This window comes from Globicephala melas, chromosome 14 (assembly GCF_963455315.2).
Source record: "Globicephala melas chromosome 14, mGloMel1.2, whole genome shotgun sequence".
NCBI lineage: Eukaryota > Metazoa > Chordata > Mammalia > Artiodactyla > Delphinidae > Globicephala > Globicephala melas.
Window position 1 is genome coordinate 69,604,452 of NC_083327.1, and position 23,225 is coordinate 69,627,676.

General features: G+C 37.1%; 1 protein-coding gene across 5 annotated transcripts in view; it reads right to left on the reverse strand.

Moving 5' to 3' along the window:
* Positions 1-21,443, reverse strand: part of SHPRH (SNF2 histone linker PHD RING helicase) — an 82,808-nt gene extending 61,365 nt beyond the window's left edge. For 4 of the 5 annotated variants that reach the window (XR_009558744.1, XR_009558745.1, XR_004038746.2 and 1 more), the window contains exons 1-8: positions 21,264-21,443; positions 10,846-11,509; positions 8,455-8,584; positions 6,402-6,620; positions 3,549-3,627; positions 2,760-2,910; positions 1,484-1,592; positions 605-861 (exon numbers count right to left, since the gene is read on the reverse strand). Coding sequence is in view for 2 of the 5 variants with exons in the window: in XM_030853241.2 (XP_030709101.1) it covers positions 605-861; positions 1,484-1,592; positions 2,760-2,910; positions 3,549-3,627; positions 6,402-6,620; positions 8,455-8,584; positions 10,846-11,481 (1,581 nt within the window). In the remaining 3 variants the exon portion in view is untranslated. Of the gene's footprint in view, positions 1-604; positions 862-1,483; positions 1,593-2,759; positions 2,911-3,548; positions 3,628-6,401; positions 6,621-8,454; positions 8,585-10,845; positions 11,510-21,052; positions 21,146-21,263 lie in introns of those variants that run through there. The other variant, XM_030853242.3, reaches the window with a different exon arrangement.
* Between the last annotated feature and the right edge of the window lie 1,782 nt (positions 21,444-23,225).

Genomic DNA, 23,225 nt, shown 5'->3' on the forward strand with positions numbered 1-23,225 from the left:
TTTGGTCTGCCATTTCTTTCACAGTAGCTAAGCTGGTAACTCTACATTCTAAATTGTTGTCATTAGTCTTTTCTTGATTTATGTTTGCCAATTTGTAACTATTTTCTTAAAAGCAAACTGAACTTATTGGCCACAAAGCAGCAGTTTTATTAAAAAAAATAAACATTTTATAAGGTGATGACATGGGAAAAATAAAAACTTATATAAAAGATTCATTGTATATAAAGAGCTATGCAAATGTAAGGTATCAATATTTTTATAAAGTATGGAACATGCTTTTTAAACTGCTGACAACATGAGGGTAAGAAAAGTTATCTTAAATTATAATATGCTTAACAAACTAATTTTATAATTCACTCAATAAATATTTATTGAGTACCTGACATATGTCACGCACTCTTCTCCAGGCTTAATGGTGACCAAAATAAAGTTGCTACTCTGATGGAACTTATATTCAGGAAGTAGAAAACATATGTCTCAGCCGTAAGCATTTTTCCTAATGTTTGTTTTTTTATCATCAGACTGTAAGAGCTTCAGACAGGTGGGGTCTGTCAACTTATTCTGTAAAGCATCACATAAAGCTACTTAATAAATGCTCTGTTACCTGCTTTTTTGTTTTATCATGTATATCCTCTTCCTTGTAATTCTTTCCCAGTGTAAAAGTACCAGAAAAACCGTGGCCTTTGATCTGTTTCACAAGACCTTCAAAAATTAAACATTTCAGCATCCTTTTCAGAAGACTCCTGTTCCGTTGAACATCATATCTATATATAGAACTGACATACTTGTAGATGGAAAGAATGGAAACTCCTTTTTTTCCATTCATTTCTTTAACAGCTGTCAGGATCATCACACGTGTAGCTAAATGCAAAAGGATATGCTAACTCAGTCAAGACAATTAAAATGAAAAGAAAACTCAGTTAATCTTAATGTGTACCGAGGACCAAGTTAAGAAGAAAATAAATCAAAGATTTATTAAAGATATGTTGTCTGTACATCATCATTTTGAAGAATATGTAATAAAAATTTATCTCAGTAATTAAGAAATAAATTACTGTAATGGAATAATTTAAGGAAGAATTACATTAATTTGCTAATCTTACAAATCAACTATCATTTAAAACTACATATTAAAAAAAAAACTTCTCACAGTTATTTACATAAATGCTACCATTAGCAAGGGAAACATTCATTTGCTAGCAGAATCTGAAGTAGCTACTCTTTATCAAAGCCTCATTTAAACTGTAAGCTAAAGAAATTTAAATGTTACAAATTAAGCAAAAAAACTGTCTGGACCAAGTCAAACCAAAGAATAAATGTTTATTTTTGTTAAGATAATATGCCTTGTAATTGAACTTTTATGCAAAGTATAAATAACTGTAGAAACAATTATTCATAACAATTACAAAATATCTCTATATAATAAGAACCAGAACAAAGATCACTGTAAAAAGGTGTTACCTTTAAGAGATTTCATACTTACGGGGGCACTGAACTTTTTCTTTTGGTTCAAATTCCATATTCTGGGTTTCTGTGTTTTTTACATTTCCTCCAGAATTATGTGATGGAATGAAATAATTCACCACTTTTCCCTGATATAAACAACATTAAGTAGTCACACAGTGTTTTGCTTTCAGTATTCTGAGTTGCTTAATAAGACAAACCCTCCTTCTATTAAGGAGATGCAAAAGAGTTATAATAAATTATGAAAGAAAGGGCTAAATATGTTATGCACACATATAAACCTTATTTTTTATTTCAGAGTTTACAGCTAGCCATCACTTTTTAAAATTGTACATGTTATCTTAAATTACCTAAATTTTAAGTGTGAAACTTCTGAAATTAACTTTTCAAGTCTTGTTTAAAATAGTAATAACCCACTGAATTTGTAATAATACTCAAAATAACTTAAAATTAACACAGCTAATGAACAGAAAATATCCAAAGGAAGTTACCGATAGTTAAAACTGAATACTCCAACTCATTTTCTACAAAGGAAATAGACATTCCCTACTCTAACCCTTACTCAAATCTGAAAGGCTAATTTTGCAAACTTTACACTATTAAAAGATCACATAACCACTAAGGTTGTGAGCATGGTGGGCCCTACAGGTAATTACAGTTATGCCTTTAACTAGTGGCCTCATTTCGGCAGGATTAAATGGGCTGATTTCAGATTCCATTATTGGAAAATATGAACTGTGAGCTATATTTGCCTCACTGAAGTTTTTTCTTTTTCTTATAAACTCTAAAATTTGCATTTTTAAACACAATTGTATTTTGGAATAAAGACTCAGAGTTTGTTTCATCTAGCAATCTAATTACTAAGCTGTTTATCCTGTAACAAAGTTCTAATTATTGATATTTGACTCTAAGATTTACATATCTGAGATTTGCACAGTTTTTGAAAAATAACTCTCAAAAATATTTAGCAGTAATACGGAGACGTGAAGTAGTGACAAAACATTTGAGGAAGTAATAAAACTTTCCTAAGGGAATTTCTCTGCCAGCTAGAAGGAAGCTTGGTAAGTGACAGCATGTCGCCTTCCTAGTTGGTCAATATCACTTTAAAAAAACCCCTCCAGGTCACAAACATCCCATTTTCTGTGCCTACTTGAAGTTAACTAACAACTAATATAAATCATTAATTGCAGAGTAAACTGAAAGTGTTGACTTAAGTGCCAAGCAAATGTTCAATATATGATGCTTTTGGAGAACATATGTCCTCGCTTTCCCAAGCCCTATAGTACTCCTACTACCTCAGGAAGAGTGAGAGCATCTTGTTTGACATCTTGTCGAGTATGTGTCAGAATCAGAGCCAAAACCTCTACTGTCTTTCCCAGACCCATCTCATCTGCTAAGATTCCACCAAGCAACTGTGGCCCAGCATTTGGGTACTCACGGATGATGCTAAGGAAAAGACAAGAAAAACACATCATAGGAATACAAATAAAAATTACACTGTTCCTAAAGAGAACTGGGAGAAATGCATAGAAGGCTAAGCTTTTAAAAATTATATTTTAGGTTGCAACAATTATAATCCCTAGATCATGAATATAAGAACTGTGATCAAAAAACTGCCTGAGCTGACAACTAAAGTCTGCAGAAACAGAATTGGTACTGTCATCATTTTTCTCTTCTATAAATAAAAGGAAGCATGTCTGCCTTCTTTCTGTGACCTTTATGAATCTGTGAATAAAAAATTAAGAATGGCAATAACTACTGATTCACTAGTCATATTTAATGATTCCTAAAACTCTTTTGTAATAGAAATTAACAAATTTAATGAACTGGCCCATAATAAGATGACATTTTTACCTAAAATTATCATCTCTTTAAATACCAATAACTATGCATATTAAGTCTATTATACTGCATTTATCTACTGAAAAATTACAAGTGCTATTAATTCTATGTCTATCTATAAAAATGTCTAATGAGACCTGGACTTAGTATTCCTTCTTGAGGTACTGCTGAGGCTGAAGACTTACGCTACCAATCTCATACAGGTTTTTGTAATATTTATTTTTACTATCGTTTTGCCTTACCAGCCTGTATATGGATTGTAGTAGAGTTTCAAACCCTCAGATGTAACAATTTCTCGCCATAGGAAGTGCAGGGCATTTTCTAAAGAAAAATATAATCATAAGAACAAGTTTGTTTGTTTTCCTTTCTGCCAGATAATCACATTAAAATAAAAGTAAGTTAACAGTCAGGACACCCTGGAAAGGCACATACACATGGGAAAAAGGCTAGGACTCGTCTCATTCTTTTCTTCAGATATTATTCTTTAGCTTCCTTTGCTTTGGGCACCAATATGTTCCATATAAACAAGTGATAAGACAGAAAAAGTTTAGCAAATTACAGAGGATTAACAGGAAAAGAAAACTAATACATATAACCAAGTCTTACCCAATAAAGGAAAGTAGCTTATCTTTTATAAATCCTTCAAGAAGTTACCTGATGTCTTTAAATAACTCAACAGATATACGATACTGGACTAATACATTAATGTAAATCAAACCTAACCTTTTATATGGGTCTGAGTCAGAGGAAAGGCTTAACTGAGGAAATAATATCTAAAACTATAACACTGAAGTACTGAGTTTATTTCAGCCAGAATCGTCCACTAACCCTTCCCTTAATATTTTAAGTTGTACAAACCAACTGCTAAGTAGGAAGTATGGCTCCACTCACCAGTGAAATGGTAAGTCACTTTTTGTTACTTTCTTTAGGGATTAATAGATGAAGTAGGAATACAGACATATAGGTTTTATAAAATGAAAAAAATTAAAAGATAAAAAGCTTTAATTTACGGGAACCAAGGGAACAGAAAAACTACTAAATGATACATGGGATTTAATCAACAAAATCCAGCCTGTGGACAAAAAACAATGAATCACTGACACATGCAGCACGGATGAACCTCGGAAACATTATGTTGAAAGAGGCCAACTCCTTCCATCCGAGTGTACACATTTTATCATTCCGTTTGTTTCAAAAACAGGCAAAACTGGGCTTCCCTGGTGGCACAGTGGTTGAGAGTCCGCCTGCCGATGCAGGGGACACGGGTTCGTGCCCCGGTACGGGAAGATCCCACATGCTGCGGAGCCGCTGCGCCCGTGAGCCATGGCCGTTGAGCCTGCGCGTCCGGAGCCTGTCGCTCCACAACAGGAGAGGCCACAACAGTGAGAGGCCCGCGTACCGCAAAAAAAAAAAACCCAAAAAAAACAAAAACAAAAACAAAAAAAACAGGCAAAACTAATTTACGGTGATAGTGGTTGCCTCCCGAAGGGGTTGCAGTAGGAGAACTGACTGGGCAATTATAGAACTTGCTGGGGTGATGGAAATACTTTGTCAGCCCTGTATGATAGAAATATTAAAAGAAACAGGTAAAATTAATTTTAATAGTTGTTTTCATTTAGCCCAATATAATCAAAATATTATCATTTCAATATGCAATCAATATAAAAATTAGTAGTGAGATATTTCACATTCTTTTTTTGGTACTATTTGAAATCTAGTATACATTTTAAACCTATTGCACATAATTTGGACAACCACATTTCAAGTTTCAAGAGGCATGTGTGGCCAGTGGCTACATTTGAAAAAGTCTGGTTCTATGTCTTAACTGAGTTGCTGGTTTCACAGATGCATAGATTCATCAAAACTTATCAAACTGTGCCCTTAAGGTCTGTGCATTTTACTGTATGTAAGTTACACCTTAATCAAATTCCTTAGTTGAAAAAAATTATTTCATTTTGGAGAAAAAATAATCCAGTCTGTGGTAAACTCTACAGAGCTAACCATTCCTTAAACAAATATACGAAAAAAATACAAGAGAGGGGAGATAGAACCTATGGACTAAAAGAAACTTAAGAGACAGCAACTAATTCCAATATATGGATGTTATTTGGTTTCAGATTTGAACAAACTATAAGAAGGAGAAATAGAGAGAAGGGAGGGAAGGAAGGGAGAGAGATTTGGTGATATTAAGGAATTATTGGGTTTTAAAATGCATTATACATATATTTATATCTGTTTAAAAGATCCTTTATCTTTTAATGAAATAAACCGAAATATTAACAGAAGAAATGATACAATATGTGGGATTATTATTTCAAAATAATTCAAAATATTGGGGGAGGAGGAGGAAGAAGAAATAATATTGTCTATGAACGGATATTTCCAAAATAAAAAGTTAAAAAAATAAAGTTTGTTGGATAAAAAAGTGGGAGAAATAAGAGCTATTCATCACTGATTAAAATAAATCTATACAGGAAGAGTGAGAAATAGTTAACACTTTACTTCCTAGAGTCATGTAAAAATCTCATCTTGTGCCCATGCCTTTAAAGACAATGATAAAGAAGTGGCACAAATGACTCCCATAAATCTACTACTTTTTCGAAAACACTTATTAGATGGTGTTTCATTTTATTATTTATTTTGTGGAGTAAAGAAAATAAATGCAAACCTAGGAAAATTAGGTTAGTCACACATTGTCTCCCACTTTTGTAAATTTGCTTTCTGTCCCTAACATTCATGATTAAATTGTAAAGCCTTTTATATATATTAGGAAGATTCCATCTGGTCAGGTTACAAAAGCAATTCTTAGTTGGAAAGGCATATAAAAAATTTCTTGGTTTTTAAAAATTCCAATCAAGGCAGCCTTTACTTTGGCTGAAAAAATCAGTTTGAACTTTTATGGATGAGGGAACTCATATATGAATTTCTCTAGATTTCAGTTTTGAAGGATTTCTTAGAAAATAATTTTGTTCATAGTAGCACCCATTCTATCCTATGTTTTCAATATGATTTGTTTACTGATCGATTTCCCCCTACCCTCTCTCTCATATAATCCCTCTGATCAATTTGCCTTTCTTTAAGCATCTTATACTTGCCACTAGCAGGGGTGCTTTTGAAATGCTCTTGTTGTAGCATCCAATTTACAGCCTCTCTTTGGTATGGTCTCAACACAGGAGTCAGTGCAGGATGCTGGACATCCACTTGGATGCATGGAGTTTCTTGTTGATGTGTTTTCTTCACAAAGTGATAGAGTTCATCAATGTCCTGTCCCTCTGGCTCACTCTCTGAATCTTCCTCATCCTCTTCCAACACATCTGTATATCCAAGAACAAATGTACTCAAAAACAATCCCATCCACATTTATAACTATAAGCAATTCTTATTTCAAGAACATACCATGCATTCTTCCACTTCTGGGGCCTTTCTTAGTATGTTTTTTGACTGATCAAAAATTTATCCATCCATCCTTCAAGAAAATTCAACTGATACTTTTTCCACGACATTTTCTTTTGTTTTCCCTGGTCAGAATTAATATTCTCTTCTGTGTTCATGCAATACTCTTATACTTTGGATATAGTAATATATTGCAATCTGTCTGGTAATACAATCATTTGTGTGTATTCATCCCTTCCCCACTGAACTGTAATGCTCTTTGAGAGCAAAGGCTGTCTTTTGTTTTTATAGTTCCTCAGAGCAGCTAGCACGTGCCTTGCGCGTTGTAGATGTTTAATAAACATCTGAGGAACTGAATGTGAATATCTTTTGCAGTTTGTAAAAGGATAATTTATTTCACTTTTACATCTTAACATAAAAAAAATCCATACGCAATTTTTCTATGTCTAATAAGACAAGGATTCCCATTCTATTTCTTATGCTAAAAAGGATAGGTATTTGGTAGCAGCACCAGCAGCCAATCAGGAGATTAAGGGCTTAAGCCATCAACACAAATTCGTAAGAATTTCAGACTCATTTGTTGGGCACAATTGCCCTGTGGAAGAAGATTCATGCCTACAACATGAAAAAAAAAATTCAAACTCTTGAACAAACTTACAAACTCTATTAACTAAAGCTAATGATTTATTAGTGAAAGGTTTCAAATAGGCCTACACACATTCATAGAACAGGCCTCATATGCCCTAAAATAAAAACTGTACCATAAAATAATTTACTATTTTCAATAAAAATTATGTCATATTAAGATTTTCAAAAGTTTACAATTAATGTGTGGTTATATGCTTAGTTATTTCAGACTGTTAGTATAGGTGTATACTCCAGTATTAGTAACTAAATTTGAAGTTTTCCTTTAAAATCCTTGAAGTTTTCCTTTGAAAAGTTCAAATTTTATTATTTTTAAAAGGCAGAATAATGGAATTCTTATAACTTTAAAAATTCTAGGTGTACTTAAAAGCATTCCTTCCAATTTTAAGTCTTTAACATGCAAAATGATTTACTATTATTAGTTATCATGAAGCTTTGCAAAGAATGTACTGCAGAAACAATTCAATAACCAAGCTCAGAAATGGATTTCCCAAATATTCCAGTATAAAAATGTTCTATAATTTGCACCTGAAATAAGGCTGACCCACCATGAGCAGGACTTGGAGAATTTGAGCCGTTTTTCCAGTAGTGTTGATGGGCTGCATCAAGCCATCCACACTCTCCCTTGGGAACCAATGGCAGACAACTCTGAAACTGCAGTCCTGACCAACGATACAACGTCTTGCCAAGAAACAGTAGCAAAGTTAACTGGTCTTTATGGGAAGCAGGCTCTTGAGATTATTTGTCAGACTGCAAAGGAGAGGTGGAATAAAGGCCAGCCAAGAATCTCTGGCCATGACAAAATAAAAAAGCACAGGAATAATGCGAAAATTCCAATCAGCTCAGATCCCTTTAAATTCTGCCTATTGACTCCATAAACATTTCTTGAGTAACTACTATAAGCTAAGCACATTATTAAGCAAATAAAGACAAAAATTATAGAAGTAGGGGTATTTCGGATAAGTATAATTTTGTCATATAGCAATTTTATGAAGGTTTAATTTTTACTATGGTTTTAGTAGCTGTTTTTCTGGCTGTTATGTATAGGATTTGGGGGAAAACCCACAGCTCTTCAGTAGTAGCAATTTTAAAGTTTACTTTAAATATTACCTGGAATAATAAAATTGTATAACTTTTCCATCACTCTCTTCATGAGTTGATTGAACTTTTTCATTCTTGAGTTTGCATCACTCAGAAAATCTAGTTTTGCTAGGCCACCTTCCAAAAGATAAATTCCAACCTACATAGAATTAATCAACATAAAAATAGTTTTGATTGTACTATACCATTTTTGAGGATATAAGAAAAACATTTTTTAACATCATCATTTTTAAAGGTATTCACAGTATTTACCCCACAAGCACTAAATATATACCTACCAAATCTCCCTTAGATGTTTTCACTTTCAATAACAAATTCATTCTACAAATGCAGTACCTAGTATGTGTGATGCACCATTTAAGTAGCTAGAAAAAAAATATTTCCTTAACTGAAACTGAACCTGGGAGACTGTGATGAGAACACCAATTCTACCAACCAAGTCAATGATTTCCCAACTGGATGATCATCAGAATATCAATGAAGCTGGTTAAAAATGCAGATTCCCCCAGAAGATTCTGATGCACATGACAGGATTCTTAAGCACAGTTAGGTTTGGGAACCCCTATTACTATATCAAACACTAAAATGTATAGGAAAACAGACCTTGATTAAGGTTATGTAGCTTGAGTCTAGTGAAACAATGTAGTATGAAGTTTTGTAGTCAAAATACTTGAATTTTAATACTGGCATTGATATTTAAGAGCTAAATAAACAAACAAAATAATTGATTTATTCTGACCCCAATAGAGAGAAACCTATATGAGATAGCCCACTTAGTACAATTTTAAAACTTCCTAATGGTAGATAATCAATAAATACAGTTTCCTTCATTTTCCTGTATTATCCTGAGCTTGATTCCCTAATCACTGAGATTCTCATAGTTTTTCACTAAAGAACAAGAATCAACCAGCATTATACAGGAATAAGTGGCAAAGATTATTTTTCACTACTTATATTCTGCTTTGTACCTAGAGATGGCTTGCTATAGCAGCAATAAGTGTTTAAAAGTTTATAAAAATTGGGATTAGGGAAGACAGAACAGATCAAGATTTGGTGTGTGGGTGGGAGAAGTAGACAGAACACAGGCATACAATCCATGAATTCTTACATACTTGTTATCCCTGAGCCACAATTTTTGGCACTCACTATCAGCAAAGAGAGGGAATGCTTGGTTGTACAGTTAGACTGCAGGGAAGAATTAATTATAATCCAATGCTTCTAAATTTTCTCCTTTCCTTCTGTCAATTCTGAAACTATAAATGGGGCTATCAATATAATTGATTTTTAATGTGAGAAATGTATAACACAGCTTTCAACTGAACAGAGGTGAATTTAACATTTTAGAATTTCTTTTCAAGTTCTAGCATGAAGGTATGTAAACCTGCTTCATAGTTGACAAAGTACATTTACTTACATTACCTCACCTGATTCTCAATACAACTGTATGAGGTAAAAAGAATGAGTACTATTTACATTTCGTACAAAAAGAAGCTGAAATTAGGGCCTTTAAATGATTCACAAAAAGTTACTTGGCTAGTGAATAGCAGAGCCTGAAATGAATGGTAAATTTATTCATTCATTTACTGAAAATCTGTTTAGTACATGGTATTTTACTGGGCTGTGAAGATAAAAAACTTCATAGTCTAGTGAGGGGGAAAGATATAAAATGTAAGTACACTACAAGTGACCAAGGCAAAAATAAGCATATGTGTTAGATATTATGGGGGAAGAGCATGTAACACCATCCATGGAGTTTAAGAAAGCATCTCCTTAGGTGAAGTAAACTCTGAGCTGAACATTAAGCGACGACCAGGAGTTTGGAGGGATGAGGAAGGCACAACCCAGGCAGAGGGAAGTGTGAGAGCAAAAGCAGAGATGCAAAAAGGCAGCAGGGTATCTGCAGGAAACAAATTAATTTGCACTTTCTGGGACAAACTAAAAAGCAGAGTGATTAAGAGTTGAGGCTGGAGAAGGAGACAAAGGCCTATCAAAGGAGAGACTTATATGCCAGATTATCATTAATTCTAGAGGCAGTAAATAGACTAGAATTCCATTTGCATTCATAGCATACCAGCCCAGAGACAAAGGAAATGAAGTAGTTGAAAAGGCAGTAATTAAAGGATTGCTACAGGAAGAGAAAGAGATAATGAGGACCAAAACAAGTCACTGAGAGTAGATCTGGAAAGGGCAAATCAGGAAGATCCTGAAAAAAGAACAGCCTGAAAATGATTAGCTATAATATACATTTTTTATAGTTATTGAATGTCCCAAATAAAATGTACTCTGACACTTAATAATGAGAGGCTTATTGCTGGCTTTCCAGACCTTCCTTCTAAGTTAATTTCAAAATGGGCTGTCTGATGCAGAAAAACCTTAAAAGACACTACAGAAATTGCATACCTTGATAATGCGATTTCCTTCTGGTTTTTGGTAAAGTTTTATTCTTTTCTTCTTTTGCAGCCACCCCAAATCTTCTAACATTTCACCACTAAAGGATGATTCCACTTGAATACCTTTGTCACAAATACTGATTGGCTCGTTGAGTCCTCTTTCTTTTTTCTCTATATCTTCGCATTCTGAATGAACATAGATCACAAACTGACAGCTCGACTCTGAACTCATCAGTGTAAAACTCCTTTCAGAAAAATTTTCAATTAAACTCTGTTCAGGAAGAAGCTGAAGAGTTAATTCCCCTAGAAATGCTTTCCAAGAATTATCAAAGTGACAGGGAGAAATCACAATATTCAGCTTTGGAGACAAAGGGGAAAAAATGCCACCAGTCTCTTCTTCAACTGATTTTGAGACGCTCACCACTTCTGGACACCTCTTCTTATCTTTGTGAGCCACTTCTCCCTTTAGACTATCATCTAGGATGATGCAGTGAGCAGAAGAGGAGTCCAAACCTGGGCAGGACTGCTCGTCATCAGTTGAGGTGAGAGGTTCATTCCTTCTGTCCTCATGCATATTCCAACGAAGCTGCTGTTGCTTTTCCTCATCTACCCTCACTGGAGGAGCACGTTTCCGTCGGCTGCTCATTTTCAAGTTATCTTGGTAAATATGAAGTCTAGAATACAAACGCAACAGTAGGCATTCCAAGAGAGGATTTTAGTATTAAAATACTCCCAGATGAGAAATTCAGCAGAGAAAAATAATCCCACACATAACATGGAATCTTCAGAGACACACAAAGTAATGGATAATTTTTTTAATAAGTCAAATACAGCTTTGGAACACACTCACTATAATCTCATGTATCATATAAATTCTAATGGTCTTATTGGTCTTTTACAGATAAATTTAATATAGATAATTTGTTGTTTAAACTAAAATAAATTCTAAAAATACATTTAATGAGCAGCATGATAGTAAGGTAAATCTCTCAGATATCCTGGAAATGCTTATTTGAAAACTTTTCGTGACATTTAGATTCATATCATCACCATAGAATTTCAATTTTGTTTTATAATCCCAAAGAGTTAACAAAACTTCACTTGACTCTTACATAACTTAAAAATCCCTAAAAATATATCTTCTTTTTCAAAAGAGGAAGATGAAAACATAGAAACGTATTTCTTTTTGTGAATCAGCATATAAAAAGAATAAGAGGGATATCTGGGCAAGAAATAAGGTGGTGATGGCAAACAGGGGAAATAAGGCAGAGACAATAAAAGAAGAAAATTTAAAAATATAGGGAAAAAAGAAAAGAAAGCTTTGTCAACTCAAAAGAGGAAACTGGGCTAAAAGCAGCCTATATAAGGTAGGTCCTAAACTACGTTTCCCAAAATAATAGCCAATTCCTATACATAGCATAAAACAACTCAGAGAAGTTAAATCACAAAGTCATAATGATGGTTAGTGCCTATTCCAATTTATTCCAACCATGTAGCTGGGGAAAAAAAAAGGATGTATAAACAAAATTTGTCTTCAAGTGCAGTTTAAGAAATATTCTCAGAAAAGGGAACCCTCTTCCACTGTTAGTGGGAATGTAAATTGATACAGCCACTATGGAGAACAGTATGGAGGTTCCTTAAAAAACTAAAAATAGAAGTACCATACAACCTAGCAATCCCACTACTGGGCATATACCCTGAGAAAACCATAATTCAAAAAGAGTCATGTACCACAATGTTCACTGCAGCTCTATTTACAATAGCCAGGACATGGAAGCAATCTAAGTGTCCATCAACAGATGCATGGATGAAGAAGATGTGGCACATATATACAATGGAATATTACTCAGCCATAAAAAGAAACTGAGTTATTTGTAGTGAGATGGATGGACCTAGAGTCTGTCATACAGAGTGAAGTAAGTCAGAAAGAGAAAAACAAATACCATATGCTAACACATATATATGGAATAAAAAAAAATGGTTCTGAAGAACCTAGGGGCAGGACAGGAATAAAGACGCAGACATAGAGAATGAACTTGAGGAAACGGGGAGGGGGAAGGATAAGCTGGGACGAAGTGAGAGTGTCATGGACCTATATACACTACCAAATGTAAAACAGATAGCTAGTGGGAAGCAGCCGCATAGCACAGGGAGATCAGCTCAGTGCTTTGTGACCACCTAGAGGGGTGGGATAGGGAGGATGGGAGGGAGGGAGATGCAAGAGGGAGGACATATGGGGATATATGTATATGTACAGCTGATTCACTTTGTTATAAAGCATAAACTAACACACCATTGTAAAGCAATTATACTCCAATAAAGATGTTAAAAATATATATATAACATATATAGAAAAACAAAAAAGAGAAATATTCTCAGTAATTCCATTTTTAAATAAATCCAGTCAGGTATTCGCTGAGTCCCCAGTAAGTATTCAACACCATGCTGTATTTGAGGAGAGGATATAAAAGAAGTATAGATCAAACCATGGTCTTCAATTCAATACAGACGATAAGCTGTGTTTTTGTTTCTTGACGACAAACTGAGCACACAGAGCAGTCTACATCTCTCTACCTCCACTAACTTGCCATCCTTAATTACTCTGCTCCAAATCTAGCCCTGTTTAAGGTAATACAAAACAAGGGGAAATCTCAGCTGACCAGAAACTTTGAGGTATTCCTAAAGAATGATACAGAGGGAATCAGACTGGAAAGCTGAGTGACAGCGTGAATGTATTAGCACAAAAGACGGGAGCATCATCAAGCGGGCTGCCATGCTCAGTGGTGGGGGACCTGGTAGTGGAACCCAAAGTGAGTCCAGGGCTACAGCACAGATAATAGTGGAACAATAAAGTGGAAACCCACAGGCCCTTACCTGCCCTATTTCTCCCAAAGCCAAGGTAGCTGTGATGGAGATATCTATTTTCTGGTGAGAGCGGTGCCTAAACTGGAAAGATGTCCTTTGCCACTGACTAAAGAAAAAAAGGCAGATGACAATGGACTCTGCCTATATGGAGGTCTCACCAATCTCCCATCCTCACTGAATACAACAGAAAACAAGTCTTACATCTGCTTCTGAGCCTCCCCTTAAGCAAACTGTACAAGCAGAGACGATGAAAGGTAAAGCAAGGAATCTGAACCTCAAAGATGAGTTCACAATCAACAAACATGAAGGGATCTCCAACAGGAGTATAAATGAACAAAGAAACTTTCACCCAAACAGATGGAGCAATCTGAATAAGAACTTTATAAAACAGTCAAATCATTACATCTTCAGGGAGATAACACTGTTTTCATGAAACAGAATCAGGAAGTCATAACACAAAAAGGTGGCTATTAAAAAAACTGACTGGTGGGCTTCCCTGGTGGCGCAGTGGTTGGGAGGCCGCCTGCCGCTGCAGGGGACGCTGGTTCGTGTCCCGGTCCGCGAATATCCCACATGCCGCGGAGCTGCTGGGCCCGTGCGCCATGGCCGCTGAGCCTGCGCGTCTGGAGCCTGTGCTCCGCAATGGGAGAGGCCACAACAGTGAGAGGCCCGCGTACCGCAAAAAAAAAAAAAAACTGACTGGCAATTTTAGGAAAGCAAATTATATTACTGGATATTTTTGATCTGCAGTTGGCTGAATCTGTGGATGCAGAATCTGCAGACATGGAGGGCTGACTGTATCTTTAAAGAAACAAAGGTGAAAAAAATGACAAAAGCCAAGAGAATTCACTTACAGACCCTCATTTACAAGAAATGTTAAAGAAAGTCCTCACAAAGGAAAATGATATTAGATGGAAATTTGGACCTACACAATGGGATAAAAAGCATTGTGAATGAAAAATATGTGCATAAATGTCTTTTTCTCTTGTTTTTACAGTTCTTTAAAAGATAACTTTAAGAATTTTTTATTCTGAAAATTGTCAAGTCTACATAAAAAGAGAGAAATAGCCTAGTAGTATAATCATAGAGATATATATATACTATGCACTATGTTTATGGACTGAAAGACTCAAGATGCCAAAATGTCAATTCCTCAATATTGATCTACAGAGTCAAAGTAATCCCATTCGAAATCCCAACAGGCCTTTTTTTTTTTTTTTTGTAGAAACTGACAAGCTGATTCCCAAGAACTAGAAGAGTCAAAATAATTTTGGAGAAGAAGAGTAAAGTTGAAAGATTTAACAAGGACTCCAGGACTTACACTGACAGTAATCAAAACAGTGTGGTAATGATATAAAGATAGACATATAGACCAATGGAACAAAATAAAGTGTCCTGTAATAGACCCACATAGCATGGTCAATTGATTTTTGAAAGAAATTCAAAGGCAATTAATGGGGAAAGAATATCCCTTTTAATAGATACCTCTATGCAAAAAAAAAAAAGAACCTTGATTTTTACCTCCCCACACACATAAAAACTAACTTGAAATGGATCATAAACTGAAATATAAAAGCTAAAACTGTAAGGCTTCCGGAAGAAAACTGAAGAGAAAATCTAAGTGACAGTGGATTAGGCCAAAAAACAAAAAAAAAAATTTAAATAGGACACAAGAAGCAGAGACTATAAGAAAATAATAAATTAGGCTTTAATGAAATTAAATACTTTGGCTCTTCAAAAGATATTGTTCTGAAAATGACAGGGGAAGCTGCGGATGGGAAACAATATTAGTAAAACAAATACCTGATGAAAGATTTCTATGTGGAATATATAAACAACTTGCAAATCAATAGTAAGAAAAACAACCTTATTAAAAAATGGACATAAATTTTGAACAGTCGTTTCACCAAAGAGGATCTATACATTGCAAATACTGTAAGCACATGAAAATATCTTCACCATCATCAGTTATTAAGGCATTTCAAATTCAACCCATAAACCACAATGAGAAACTACATATCCAGTAGAATGATTAAAATTTAAAAGACTGAGGATGTAGAAGAACTAGAACTGAATTCTCCAGCATTCCAACAGGAAAAGTCTGTCAATTTCTTACAAAATTGAATATATATTTTCTACACAGCCTATTAATCCCACTCATAGGCGTTTACCTAAGAGAAATAAAAACACAGAATCATAAAAGACTTAAACTTGAATTTGTTAATAGCAGTTTTATTAATAAAAGCCTACAACTGGAAACAACCCAAATGTCCATCACCTGATGAATAAACAAATGCAATACTACTCATGATAAACTACTGATACATATAACAACATGGATGAATTTTTAACACATTATACTAAGTGAAGGAAGCCAGAAATGAAAGACTACATAGTGTACGATTCCATTTATATGAAATTCTAGAAAAAGTAAAAATCTAGTGATAGAAAGCAGATTAGTGGTTATCAGGGGCCAGGAAGTGGTAAGAGGTGACTGGCAGCAAAGAAGCAGAAGGGAAACCTTTGGGGTAACAGAAATGTTCTACTGGTGATCACATGATGGTACACATTTGTCAAAATTCATCAAATTGTATGTGTAAAATTGTTGAATTTTATTGCATGTAATTTACCTTAATAAAACTAATTTAAAAAGCAGGACTTCCCTGGTGGTGCAGTGGTTTAGAATCCGCCTGCCAATGCAGGGGACACGAGTTCGATTCCTGGCCGGGGAAGATCCCACATGCCTCAGAGCAACTAAGCCCGTGAGCCACAACTACTGAGCCTGCACTCTAGAGCCCGCGAGCCACAACTACTGAAGTTGTGGCTCTACTACGCGCTTAGAGCTCGCGCGCCTAGAGCCCGTGCTCCGCAGCAAGAGAAGCCACCGTAATGAGAAGCCCGCGCACCGCAATGAAGAGTAGGCCCCGCTCGCCGCAACTAGAGAAAGCCCACGCGCTGCAAGGAAGACCCAACGCAGCCAAAAATAAATAAATAAATTAAAAAAACCCCTAATTTAAAAAGCAAAGACAAAAAGTAGGTGCAGAAGTGATTTAAAAACTGTAAGAGAATATTAAGAATAGCTTTATTCTAATAAACTTGAAAAATCTAGATAAAATGTGTAATTTACTAACAAAATGTAATGAATAAAACTGGTCCAATAAATAGAAGATCTGAATAGAACAATAACCATAAAAGAAACATATAATATTACTTATCTACCTAAGATCTACCTCATTTCCTTGTTGACAGAACCTTTCTCTTACTTAGGAACACATTGGCCTTGTGACTTAGAAGAAGAGTGGTTTCCTCCGTAGTCTCAAGGAAGTTGTTTGTGCAGTCCAATAAGGATGCCACTAGCTTCCTGTGGCTATTTAACTTTAAGTTATAAAAAGATTTGAACTCAGCTCTTCATTCTCACTAACCACACTTCAAGAGCTCAAAAGCCATATGTGACTAGTGGCTATTGTACTGGACAGTATAAATATATAGAACACTCTCCTAATTGCAAAATGTCTATCAAACATTGCTGGTCTAAGTCAATCATGAGAATTCCACTCCCTCAACCAGTGCTTGGCTTATGAATATGCAGCTGGTGATCTATTTCTGACTATAGTTAACTACTCTTCAAGCATCTTATCGCCTCTATCTTGGATAAGAGGTCAGAATAATACAGGAAGCCCTTAATAACCTAAGTGCTTATCTGTGTCCAGTTCTCCTCAGAGCACAGGTTGGAATACTGGAATTGGGTCACTCTGCTGAAGTTAGGCTATACCAGTTTATCAGTTAGCTACTGTCATAAATATTCTGTATAACGCATCACCCAAAGCTCTGCCTTGAGACAGCAATCATTTATTCTCACAGATCTGCAGGTTAGCTGAGGGTTGGCTGATCTGGGCTAGGTTTCAGGAGAAGCAGCTTGGCTCTGCTTAACGTAGTCCTCATCCTTCTCCTGGGACCAGAAAAAAAACTCAGGAGTGTTCTTACGGCAGTGACTGAGGTGTAAGAGTACAAATCCAACCAAACAAGTATTTTCCTGCATTTGGTCAGGGTAAAACCACTAAGGTTCCACGGGCCAAAGCAAGTCACATGGATGGACTCAAAGTCAAGAGGTGGGGAGATATATTACACTTCTTTATGGGTGGAACCGCTCATGGCAAAGAGCGTGGATATGAGGTAGGGGATGAGGAGGGAACTGGGCCAGTTACACAACCTATCACACCAATCACAGTAATATTAGTAACATGGTAATTATGGAATCATTAACTCTAAAAGCCCCCAAAGCAACTGGCTAAAGTGTCTCACATCTGCAAAGCAATCCGGTTTAAAGGAGAGAATGTGGGCTTTGAAGTCCTATCAACAGATTCTAATTCTAGCCTTGCACGTACAAATTGTCTAGCCTCTTTGTGTATGTACAAGAGCACAGCAACAGAAATTTAGCACATATTCAGTAAGTGGTAGTTGCTATTATCATCACCCCGAGAACACTATAAACTATATTTTACAATAACCAAACTTTAAAGTGGCAGGATGGGAGACTATAGATCAGTGTGTTTCAAATTTGACTTACGTTAGAATCACCTGGAGGAAATTTAAAAAATCCTGATGCCTGGTACTACCCCAGCCAATTAAATTATAATCTCTGGGGCAGGGCCCAGGCACTACCTCCATTATTTCTTAGGCTCCCTAGGCGATTCCAGCACGCAGCCAAGTTTGAGAAACCTCGTTATTGTTAGCCAGCTGCCTACTAAAATCCACTTCTTTCTTTCCAAAGTATAGTATAGATGGGAAATGTCTGCTCAACTGGTGCTGCATCTCTAGTAATCCATGACCATTTTGAGCCAATCAATTGCGAAGAGAGGTTAATATGTGCCCTTTCTCTTACAACAGTCTTGTAATAGAGATATTATTGAATCCGAACACATTCCTTCAACTCTCTGTTCTTTTCTCTGGTAAGGCTCATCCAGTATCTTTTAAGTGATATATACCACTATAATCTGTACATTCTTTCAGATGTTTGCTTCCAATCTGATTCTTCTAATATTACAGAAGTATTTGTCAATTACAATGATAAGTTGAAGAAAAATAAAGACCAGGATTTCTAGCAAGGCTCTCGTTTTGTTCAGTTCTCTATTGAGCAAACATTCATGATCTGCCTTCCCTCCACCCCACCATCCTGTTTTGGTTGACTCTTTTTCTAGCAGATCTCTATCTAGGGATAACTCTTGAACCAAAGAAGATAATATTTGATCAAAGCTACTTATAACCATAATGTTAACTGGTAGCTAATAAGTCAAGTACTGGTAAAATTCCATGTATCTCTAATCATATTCCAATTCTAAATCCTTCTCCTTGTTTTCCTCATACCAGATGAATCTCATCTTTGATGATTCTGCTTCTTCTTCCTCCCCTTAAATATCAGTGTTTGGGTATAACATGATTATATGCAGTTTTCTATATGGACCACATTTTTATTGTCCCTCACTTAAGATGTAAAAAGCCTTTTGCTTGAAATGCCCTTTGATGCTTTTCTGCCTATCGCTGTCCTAATCTCCCCACAAAACCTTTCATGACCAGGTATGCTGAGTTAAGGGCCTCTCCTCCTTGATCCCAACTGCTACAGTGTTCTTAACTGTTTGACTTTGAACTACTTGAAAGCTTGGCAAGAACAGTATCCTATTCAGCATTGTACTCCCAATGCCAGGTCAGTGTCAGGATGGAAATGACATACAAAGTAGCGTGAACCAAAGATCTCTAATTTTCTCAATACCCTCTCTCTTTTTAAGGACCTAGTACAGTACTTTACTCATATTTCTTTATGGAAAAATCTCTCTTAACCATATTCTAAAAGACTATAGGTAGTGTGAAACTACTCCTTACTATTTCTGGCCCAGAATGAGACAGAGAAAACTGACTGACCTGTATCTTTAACAGAAAACAAAGATAGATTGCTAGAAGAGTAAACATAAAATGTTAAGTTACTAAGACAATACAACAAATGGATATCAATTAAACTTATTCAGGTTCTTTCCTCTCCAAATTATTAGCTCTTCATTAAAAGACACATACCAATCCTGAATTACCACGAATCCATGGTAGGCCTGGGTTTAGGCTATTAGGGGAACAAAGAGTATATACATTTGAGATATTGCTGTCCAAGGTAAGCCTTATGCAAGTGAAGCCCAATCACTACTGATAACTGAAAAGTTCTCAGTGACCTAGCATTACCACAATCTTCTTCTGTAGTGATAATCCCAGTAGGCTGAGAGTATTTTCATCTACTGAACTCTAGAACATATGTTAGTCACAGATACTTAGAAAATGCCCTCATAAGATTTTTCACCAGCAGATTGTTTCCCCCAAATCTTTCTAGCCTGAACTCTTAATAAAAGATTTGTTTTAATAATCCTGTAAGTACAGTTCTTCAGGCTGGACAAGAAGAGTATATATATACATATATATAGCATCCTTCAAAACTAAACTGTTTTATTCTCAACTGCCAGCTTATTGGCCAAATGGACCCTGTAAACTCCAGGAAGTGCCAGCTTTTGCAGTACAGGTACACTTATCTCACAACTGTTCACTACCACACTGCTTCCAGCATGATTACTGATCATAAATCAACTAGTCTTTTTGGTGACAGTACAGATATTATGGATTATTTCAATTCATGGGAGTTTCATCATTCTTGCTATCACCCAACCGAATAGTAAAAAATGGCTTTAATGACTTTAAAATTATTATTTTTTTGTTCCGTTAAAGCCACAAGTTAATTTAAACACAAGTAGGAAAACACCAAACATCTAGGATTTTTACCTCATGGCTAAAATCAAGTCACTTAGAAAAAAAACACAAGCTTAATGGTCATTATTTAATAATACTGTTTATCTGACAGTGACCGTCGTCAATCATCAGAAAACACATCTTGGTTCTGGAAACCAGCAACTACCAAGGAGTCAAAGTGTACAATGTGCACTGGTGGTTTAGAATGCGAATGTAATTAATATGACTCCAGAGGCAACTGAGAACTTTCAGACTAACTTGGCCTCGGCCTCCCCTGTACTACATTACAACCCCGCCCACCAAGAAGCTAGGCAGCTGCCCAGTCCCAAGTCTCCAGGGGCATATCTGCAGCGAACAGTGATACCCACTCAGTTTCCTTCAAAAAGACTCAAAAGCGGTTCGAGGAGTCTGAGGAGGGCTGTCAGCGCCGACCGCTCCCAGCAGGCCGGGCAAACAAGCTGCCGCGAGGCGGAGGAGCGCGATCACAGCCCTCGGGGCGCTCGAACAAGACACTGCAGGCCCCAGGCCCCAGCCCCCGGGGAGAAGCACAGCCTCCTTTCCCATGGCCCCACCTCGTCCCGGGGGAGCCGCGGCGGTGCACGGGCCCACACGTCTGGGATGGGGAAGGGTCGGGGGGACTCGCGCTGCGGCTCCTTCTCAGCCTTTTAGTTTCCCAGACTCCAGAACAACAGAGTCCTCCCTCCCTGGGACCTCCGTCTCTGTGCAGAGACGCCTTCCGTCCCCGACCTCTGACCCCTGACCCTCCATCACCCAAGCGCCTACCTAGACTCGTTCTCCAAGCCCCTAGAGCCTCTCTGCACCAAGGCTCAGGGCCCTCTAATGCCCCCGCAGGTCCCGGACATGCATTCGCCACCCAGCGAACATCCACCTGAGGTAGGCACGCGCGATTTAGGCTGGCGTGTGTTGCGGTTCCTTGGGGGGCCCAGAAACCACAGCTCCTAGGTGCCGGGCGCGCGCTGGAGCGAGGGGTCAAGGTGAACGCGCACGTAGGAGCGCCCCGCCCCCTTTGTCCGGCAGTGGCTTCATGAGTGTCTTCTGCGCAAGTCCACACGGTTAGAGACTCTCGAAAGACACGGTCGAAGTCTCGCGATATCTCGACACCAAGACATTGGAGAATACAGGATTGGCTGGAACCTCTAAGGAGGAGGCGGGGCTCTAAGCGGATTTAGAAGTGAGCGGGGCGCCCGGCTGAAGGGGCGAGGCTCCCGGCTGAAGGGGCGAGGCTCCCAGCGCAAGGGAGTGGGGCCAGTTTGAAGCGAGTGCCAGATGTAAGAGTTGTGGCTTTAACAAAGAGAATTCTGCAAATGCACCTTTTAAATTGTTTCCAGAAAGCAGCCACTAATTAGTTACGGATGAAGCTTATCTCCCTCAGAAAAGTGATTTTAAAAGACTTTCCAGGGAGATGTGAGTAAATATTTTAAGATGAGGAAAAAACTACACGTATTGTGCTGAAGCTGGCCTTCCAATATCTTAGTCCTTTTCCTTCTCTTCACTGAGCGGTAGCCGCTTTTCTTGGACGTAGGCTTATGCCTAGATAACTGGCATAACTGAGAGGCTTCAGGGCCAAGAGCCTGAAAAATAACCCTCAGGAACATGGGGCACTCAGTGATTGAGTACCTAATAAGGACTCAGCATTATACTGTGGAGTGGCGTCTTGGCCTGTGTGATCACAGAAGGACAAAAGTAAGTTCTTGCCTATGGGAGCGTCCGTTAGCTGCGGAGAGAGTCCGGAGTGGTCCATATTCTTTAGACCTCTAAAATAGCTTAAGAGAGGCCATTTGCATAAATGAAACCACGTAGAATTCAGTGGAAATCAGTGACCTTATCCAAGTCTTCATAAGGCAAGTTGAAAAAGAAATGCTAGTGCTGGAGCAGTAGGCAAGCAGAGTCCCTCTTCATTGGAGAACTGATCCTTTAACTAAGTATTGATACAAGACGTAATGGAGCCTTTCTTTTGGAAGTGTAATTTGAAACTCCATATTTAAACGTTTATTGTGCTGTAAAAGGTTATCTTTGATAGTTTTATGTCACATTTCACCATTGGAGCAGAAAATTAAGCTCATAATTTGACTGAGTTTAGCTGGTACCAGGCAGAAATATTTAAAAATAAGCACAGCATCATTTCATCTTTGTTCAGCTTGATCAGGGTAATTAATCTCTATAGACATTATTGTTATCCTGTACAAAATATTAAAGTGTAGATCCAGTTGTGTGTCTGGAGATGTAATTTCACCTACAGAGATGGAATTCTATACAGTATCCTGTTCTTACAATTAAAGAAAATTCTTCCTCTTGAATTTTCCAATGGTATGTTCAATCCTGTATTTGCAAAGTGCCCTGTGTAGTCTTTGAAAAGTTCTCTATGAAGTAATGTTTTTTCATATTAGAATCACCAGAGCTAATGCTCATTTTTGCACCTTTGCATTCTGGAAGCTCGCAGCTGTGAAATAGCTGTTCACCCCTGACAACACTCAGTTCATCCACCCATTAGATGCTAAAGATGTAATAGCATTCCTCAAGTGGGAATCAGTTGATCAGACATCAACCAATCAGGGAACCACTCAGTCTACATAGAGTTCAACTGCTTCTTCTTGAAACTGTAAATGTAGCTGAAGTCAGACCGTTCGCTTCCTTGTGTGGTCCACTAGGCCAAAGCTATAGATCCAGTTCCTTTTGGGGATAGTAGCTTTATTCTAACCTTGCCCCTAACTCAGGTCATCAATT